This window comes from Apaloderma vittatum, unplaced genomic scaffold (assembly GCF_000703405.1).
Source record: "Apaloderma vittatum isolate BGI_N311 unplaced genomic scaffold, ASM70340v1 scaffold24635, whole genome shotgun sequence".
Lineage (NCBI taxonomy): Eukaryota > Metazoa > Chordata > Aves > Trogoniformes > Trogonidae > Apaloderma > Apaloderma vittatum.
The window spans coordinates 7,586-15,230 of record NW_009719194.1 but is presented as its reverse complement, the minus strand read 5'-3'; the positions used below and the strand labels follow the sequence as shown (position 1 = coordinate 15,230).

Here is a 7,645-nt window from a genome sequence, read left to right as displayed (position 1 = left end):
CGCCATTCTGGTAAGTTGGCGGCCGCCTCCGGCTGAAAGCCAAAACGGCGTCCTGGCTGGATACAGTGTCTACTATCGAGCGCTGGACTCTGAGGACACGGAGCTTAAGGAGGTGAATGATATCCCCCCAACCACCAGTCAGATCCTCCTGGAGTCCCTGGAGAAGTGGACGGAGTATCGCATCACCGTCGTGGCTCACACGGAGGTGGGGCCGGGGCCGGAGAGCTCGCCGGTTATCGTCCGCACGGATGAAGATGGTAATTGCGCTTTCTTCTGGTTTTCTCCCCAGTCCCCCCTCCGGGGAATCCGCGTCGGTGGAGCGGGCTTTTTCCTGCGCCGAGTCGCTTCTCGTGCGGCACGAGAGCAAAAACCGGAGCGGCGCCGCGAGGGAGCGTCCGGTTCGCAGCTTCGCTGCCGTCGCCCCGAGCCCCTCCGTTTGTAGGGTCATCCTTCCCTGCTTTAGGGGTTTTTTTCTCCTTGAATTTCTATTTTGTGGGGGTTTTTTTTAATATGAAGCCTCTGAGCTCTGGCTGCATCCTGACAAGGTGCTCGCGCTGAGCGAAGGAGCGGCCGAGGCAGCAAGGAAATGAAATCAGAGGAGACGATTGCTGCCAGAACTGTTTGAAAATATTAAGAGTTCTTCCCACACATTCCTTGTTAGGAGCTCCTCTTTAAGTCAAAGTTTTGGTTGGTGGTAGAAAGGAGGAATCTCTGGTAAGGTTTAAAAAAAATAACCCTCATTTACAAGCAGTTTAGACTCCAGTTTTAGCACAAACAGGAACAGTGAGGCTTGAATTTCCCTGTTACTTCCACAGGATAAAACCTGGGAAAAACATGAATGTGTGCATGAAAGGAGAGCACCCTCACTGTGAGGGTGTCTCCTCAAATAATAGAGTAAATTCCAAACTTCTAAGGCTTTCTTCCTCCATCCCAAATAAAAAGAATTGGAAAAAAAGAAGCAGGTTTGTCCCGGGTGTGGGTCCTGTTTCCCTGAGCTCTGCCCACATCCAAATGGATAGAACAGGTTACTCAGAGAAGTATGGGTTTCTTGCAGATTAAGCTCTCGTGCCATATATTTATTAATCTTTTTTCCCCAAAAAAATTTGGCCTCAATTCCATCCAAGACATCTCTTGGTTCCTGTCCTGAGATTATGCGGGGGCTGTAACCACCAGCCCACCTGCCCTGCCTGAGAGACAAGGGAGCTCCAAGGGCAAGTCCCCCTCCTCCCCATCTCCACCCTGACGTCCCCCAGGCAGGACCAGAGCTTTTCTGGCTCCTTAGGAATTGGCGTTGCCCTCCGACTGTGATCTGGAACTGTAGATTTTCTTCCATCTGAGCAATCCAGTGGCAGAGGAGCCTGTGGAAGAACAGCTTTCCCATGAGATGGACCTGTTGCCATGCTCATCTCCGAGCCACACGGATTAGATCCCCCAGAACTGAATAAAAGCCGTGGCAGATGATGGAGGACCTAGTTTGACCGTTAAGCGTCCCCCACCTTTCCGGGCTGTCGGTTCGGTGTGTGCCCGTCCCGTAGGTGAAGCGAACGGCTCCGCGTGGAAATCCCCAAGTGACTCTTCCCCTTCCTTCCCTTCCTCGCAGTGCCCAGCGCGCCGCCTCGCAAAGTGGAGGTGGAGGTCCTGAACTCGACTGCAATCCAAGTGTTCTGGCGCTCGCCAGTCCAGAACCGCCAGCACGGCCAGATCCGCGGCTACCAGGTGCACTATGTCCGCATGGAGAATGGCGAGGCCAGGGGGCTGCCCCAGATCAAGGACATCATGCTGGCTGACGCCCAGGTGAGGACTCGCCTCCTGCTCCAACCTCCTCTGGTGGAAGGTTTGAGGGGGTGGGTGCTGCGGCCGCCTTGTCTCGTGCCGAGTGACATCGTGGTGGAGACAGTAGGTCGACGTCTCGACGCCAAGGTGTTACGTTGTCCTCCTGTAGTTCGTTTGCACTCCCACATGGTAACTATTGTGGAAGAGTGTGAACTGCTGTCCCAGCACTGACCTAAATGCCATCCATCCTCCCTGTGTCTGGGAAGTCTTTTAAGGCAGGCAGAGGCCACGGTGGAATCTACTAATTTCTCCCACTCTACTTCTTCCTTCATGCTGGCCTGGTAACTTCTGACCTTGTGTGGCTGCTTGCTCAGGGACTCCTTCCTCATGCTATGTCTCTGTCTTTCCCTTCTTTCCCCTCTTGTATTCTCACGTGCAAAACCTCTCTTGTTCTCTGCCCAGTGGGAAACAGATGACACTGCTGAATACGTAAGTAAAAAAACAAAAGTCCTCCCATCCTGGTTCTGGCCCTTCCCTTCTCCCACTTCCTGTTGTGCTGTGATATTTTCCTTTTCCTTTATTTTTTTGCAGTGCCAGTGTGCCTGTCCCAAAGCCTGCTCTTGGTGTTCCCGTGCATTGTCCCCACCCTGTTCACTTTGCGACCCCGTGTGACCGTGTAGTTTGTCGGCACGCAGCGATACCGCAGGGTTTTCCCCTCGCCTCTGAAGGGAGGATGAGTCTGCTGCTCCAGATGGGACCCTGAGTTTGGGACTGCCTTGAACACAGCCTTAAAGATGGGCTGGTCTGCAAGCACCTCTGGCTTGTGGCTGTAAAAAAGTCAGGCTGCAAAGTGTTGGGTAATTGCTGTTGGCGCTTTTACCTTCTAAGCAGACCTTAAAACCAGCTTGGCTCTTTGGTCTTTGCTACTTCTGCTGAAATGGGAAAGGTTTTCTGTGATCTTAGAGCTACAAAGCAGTGGGAGAAAGCATTTCCTTCATGGAATGGCAGGGTCCCAAGGTAATACACTGCTAAATTCAGTGTATTCATGTCTCCTGCACATTGCCAAGTGCCCCGCAAAAGCGAGGGGCCTCTCTTTTACAGAGGGAGAAGCTCAGTCACGCAAAAGACAGTCTCGTGCCTAAAATTCAGTGAAACTTGATGGCAAGTGTGAAAGCAGAACAGGTTTCTTGGCTTTTGGCACATCTGTCTCTGTAGCTAATGGCATCCAAACTGGTTGACCAAAATCCCGCTGGTTTGAAGTTCTGCTCTTCCCCTCCCTGCTCAGCTTTTAGGGCAATACAGCTATTTTCAGGACCAGCAAATTCTTCCCAAGTGCTGCCCTGAGATTTAATATCAAAAGCACAAAGGGGCAGCGGGGGGCGAGGGGAGAGGAACGCTGTAAAACACGCACAGCATTGACGTCTCCTTTTCAGAGCCTTGGAGAAAACCCTGCTGCCTATGCTCTCATCCTGTTTGATTTAGCGCGGGCGTTCCTTCTAGAACGCAGCCCTGGGAAGGGCTGAATACTTCCTGGGGAAGGGCTGTTCTTGAGGCCAGTCTTGTGAGAAAAGCTCTTGGGAGCCGGCTGTGGGGAGGCTGATAGAGGACGGGGGAAGGAGGGTGTTGGGGATTTAGCAGAGAGCGTGCGAGCGGAAAACGTCGTCTTGCACTTTGCGTTAAAGCAATCCCTTTAATATTGTGAAGGCATTAAAAAAATATCTCTGAGGAGAAAAGGGGAGGGAGGGTAGCGGCAAAAAAAACTGTAATCTCCCTGAAAGCGCCGAGACCTCCTCTGAGGCTGCGTAGTGAAGAGGAACACTTTGAAAAGCACAACAGTGTTTTGATGGCTGAAGCAGTTTGTGCTGAGATAGGGAACGTGCCAGAGAGAGATCTGGAAGAGGAGGCGTTGAACCGGGGCCCCGCAGGGACACGCTGTGTTTACAGAGGGGCTGTCTGCAGCCCAAGCGTGCGAGGCTCTGTCGTCCTCCTGCCAGTTGCCGCGTCTGCCCAGTTGCCCCAGAGTGTCTCGTGGCTTCAAATTCAGAGAATGCTCCTGCATGCTAGAGAAGGGCTGAGACTCCTGCAAGGAGAGACCCGTGCATATGTGCCTGAATATTTACATGATTTCCCTTTGGAATCTCGCAAACAGGAGATGGTCATTGCTGGGCTCCAGCCTGAGACTGCCTATTCCATTACTGTAGCCGCCTACACCATGAAGGGAGATGGTGCTCGCAGCAAACCGAAGGTGGTCACCACGAAGGGTGCAGGTAAGAGTCTTTTCTGAGCCATTGGGATGAATTGGTTGCTTGTAGTTTCTTGTGCCGTAAATTCCAGTGCACCAGAAGTAAAGAGAATCTCGGCCTGGTCTGATGCTGCAAACAGAGCGTAGCTTCGATGGTTGGAGCATACGGGTACCCTGGGAGCAGGAGACCAGAGCTCTGCTGACACAGTGTTGACTTGCAAAGATCTGAAAAGCAGCAGCCAGGCGGTGGTGGCTTATACCACCCGCTCGGCTCTTCTGGTATCGTGCCTGAATATATGTCCCCTCTTTGCTCGGGACCAGTGGAGGGAAAAGCGCTGACAATATTGACCTTTCCTGGCTAGCTTTGCTGGGACCTGGGCTCTGTCTGCACGTTCCACCCAGATTGATTCCTCCCTTTGACCTATTCTTCGTGGCAAGGCATCTGTCGGCCGCAGTGCAGGGGATGCGGTGCCGGGCTGGGATGGCAGGGCCTAAACAGAGGAATGACAAAGGGCAGGAGAGCTTCCCTTGCTCCTGTGCTGCAGGCAGGAGAGGTGCACGCTCCACCTGTCCTCTCAGCATCTGCGTTCCTGTAGCTTCTGCTCTCGCAGCTAAACCACTGCTCTGCAGTGTGGGAAGGGGTTTGTGCGGTGGAGGGAGACTACTGTGCCTAGACCCAGAGGTTTGCCTCGTCCAACCCATCTCTTGTTGGACTGTGGTTCCCTTCTCTCACGCTATTTGGTTCATGCTCTTTCTTGTGTTTGTGCCGTCAGATGAAGGCTTTCTCCCCTTTTCATTTCTTTTCTTTGCCTACTGACTTCCCAACCCTGGCTGTCTGTTTGTTTTCTTCTTAGTTTTGGGGCAATCGTCTTCACCCTGCCTGTAGCAGCTGTATAAACTGACATCATCCCTTGTTTTGGGAAGAACATTGCTCTCTGCCTCTGTAGGGATCAAAGGTCTTCGGTCAGAGCTGTATAATTAACCTGGAAACCTCTGCTCGGGCTCTGGAGGCAGCACAGACACTCGGCCGAGCGCACAGGACAGAGAGGGCTCAGGAGCTCTGGCGTGGAACGTGCAGGGCTGGAGCTGCAGCTGCCCTCCGTGCCCTTGCCTTTTCCCTGTCCTGACTCGCATCTTCAGCTCATTTTATGTTCTTGTGTTCAGACAAGGGAACTGGATTTCAGCCTGTCGCTCCCCTCTTGCCTCTCCCGCTGGTTAAGAGAGCGGTCCACAAGAGAACGAGGTTGCTTTTCGGGACACCAGCTCTTGCAGGTGTTACAGCGGGGTACGTCTGGATGTCAGCATCCAGGCTCCTGTCCTCCTGCCCCGTCGTGCCAGTGCCCTTTTCCTTCCCCTTCCAGCTCTGCCCGTGTTTCTCCTGACTAGCTCCCTGGTTCTCTCGTCTTGTTTCCTTCCTCCTGAGGCTCTCTACCCTTCATTTTTCTCTCCTGGAGCCTTTCTCTCTGCCTCCCTCCCTTCTCACTCTCACTTGTCACCCTCCCTCATCTCTCCCCATTAGGATTTGCAGTGCAGGTGATCAGTCACAGAGGGATGTTTTCTCCAGCACAGCAGCTATTACCCAAAACTCAATTTCCCCCAACTTGAAATAGCTATTTTGAAAAAAATCTTTCAAATGGCTCTGTAACATTCTTATCGTCTTTGCAGCGTTGAGTCAACATACCTTCTGAGAGGAGAGATTTCTTTCTTTATCATTCAGGGCTAGGGGCTGAATTTAAATACAGTAATACATCCAATTTTCTCCTTTACTGTCCAAACCAATTGCAAAATAAAACACTTCCCCGCCTCTCGCGCTTTCTTCTCACCTTTCTTCCAAACAATATTTGTTGTGCAAATGTAATATTTTCAAGCTCAGCTGATTATAGCAGCGTTTGTGATAAAATCTGAAACATAAAGGTAATGGCATTGTTTTTCTCTTTAATGTGTGTCTTAGGCATTTCCAAGGGAGGCTGTCCCAGCACTGCTTCTTGGCCGTTCTTTGGCAGTTTGAAATGAATAAAGCGTTTGTTTCAGAGCCAGCCCCTCAGCCCCGTGTTCCGATGTCAGGCGAGGCAGCAGGTTGGACTCTGCCAGGATCCCTGACACGGGCAGCATCCTTCTCCCTCCCGCCGCTTCGTTAGCCCCGCTCCCGCTGCCGGGATCGCTCCTGACTCCATTCTCTCTCTTCCCGGTCGACCAGAAGAAATACCGAGGCGGAGAGAAGAAAATTAGGTTTCTAATAGCAGAGTTGAGTGTAAATGACGCGTGAGCTGCTGGAATTAATGCTCTGGTTTCTCCAGCTTCAGGAACCTCTGGGCCTACACATGTCATTTAACGGTGGCTCTGTGCTCGCTTGGCAGTCGGGCAGTGCCAGGGCTCATTAGACAGAGGCACTGAGCTCCTGCAATACCCCCCTGAATGTGGAGGAACTAACTGACAGGTTAAGGAGGGAGCTAACTGAAAGCTCACCAGCGCTCAGCTGCCTTCCCCCTTCCTCTGGAGGAGGGGAACTGCACAGAGCAAGCAGCAACTCTCCCTGCCCTCTGCCTCGCACAGATTTTGGGCTCTGTTTCCACTCTCGGTGCGCTTTCTTCTCTTTGTACCCAACTGGGTGATCAGATGCCTGCCAGACTCACTTAGCTGGCCTCGTGCCCACTGCTCAGGACCTGGGGCTGCCCAGACTTCCTTTCCCATCCTTCATTACTTCACCCTCAGCTGCTCTGGACTTCCCAGCCTGAGCCAATCTGTTCCAGTCTCTTTCTGCATGAGTTGTGCTGTGCAACGGGGAGAGAGGATGGGAGTTTGGAGGACTCATTCTTCCCTGCCCTGGGAAGCAGTCTGCTCGGGTTTTAGGACAGGAGGCTGGGGGTTAGGATCTCCAAGTTTGCTCTTCCCAGCTGTGGGAGACTGCGTGGTCCGGTGATAAGGGAGGAGCTGTGCACACCCTCCCGTCCTGAGGAAAGGGAAGAAAATAAATCCAGAAATGCGTCGGCACCTCACAGCTGGCGCGTTGGCAGTGCTCATTTCCTAAACTTGATAGGCACCGTCCAGCTGTAGAGCAGCTCGGTGTGCGGGGGGGATACGCTGAAGTACACCGAGCTGCAACCTTGCCACGGGCTTGAGGAACCTGTTGCTGCAGCGTAGGGCTCTCTGCATCTCCTCCCCAGCCGCCCCGTCCCACGTTTGACTGAAGGCGTCTGTCTCTGCTCTCTCCCAGTCCCAGGGAAGCCCATCCTGTCCGTGCACCAGACAGAGGAGAACACTCTTCTGGTGAAGTGGGAGCCTCCGCTGGATGCGGAAGGCCAGGTGATGGGCTACCGGCTCCAGTTTGGCCGCAAGGACGTCGACCCCCTGGCTACCTTGGAGTTCTCGGCGCTGGAGGATAAGTACACCGCTCCCAGCATTCACAAGGGCGCCACGTATGTTTTCAAGCTGGCCGTGAAAAGCCGGGCTGGCTTTGGGGAGGAAGCTGTGCAGGAACTCACCACCCCTGAAGACATCCCCAAGGGTTACCCCCAAATCCTCGAGGCGAGCAACATCACTTCCATGTCGGTCCAGTTTGGCTGGCTCCCCCCCGTGCTGGCCGAGAGGAACGGAGCCATCGTCAAATACACCGTGGCTTACCGGGAAGCC

At 53.3% G+C, this 7,645-nt stretch overlaps 1 protein-coding gene across 1 annotated transcript in view; it reads left to right on the top strand.

Annotated features, from left to right (window-relative positions):
• Positions 1-7: 7 nt before the first annotated feature.
• Positions 8-7,645, top strand: part of LOC104274810 (receptor-type tyrosine-protein phosphatase S-like) — a gene marked incomplete at both ends in the record, with an annotated part of 12,213 nt that continues 4,575 nt past the window's right edge. Inside the window, 4 exons of the mRNA XM_009870545.1 lie at positions 8-257; positions 1,601-1,794; positions 3,923-4,040; positions 7,230-7,642. Of these exons, the coding sequence (XP_009868847.1) occupies positions 8-257; positions 1,601-1,794; positions 3,923-4,040; positions 7,230-7,642 (975 nt within the window). The remainder of the gene's footprint in view (positions 258-1,600; positions 1,795-3,922; positions 4,041-7,229; positions 7,643-7,645) is intronic.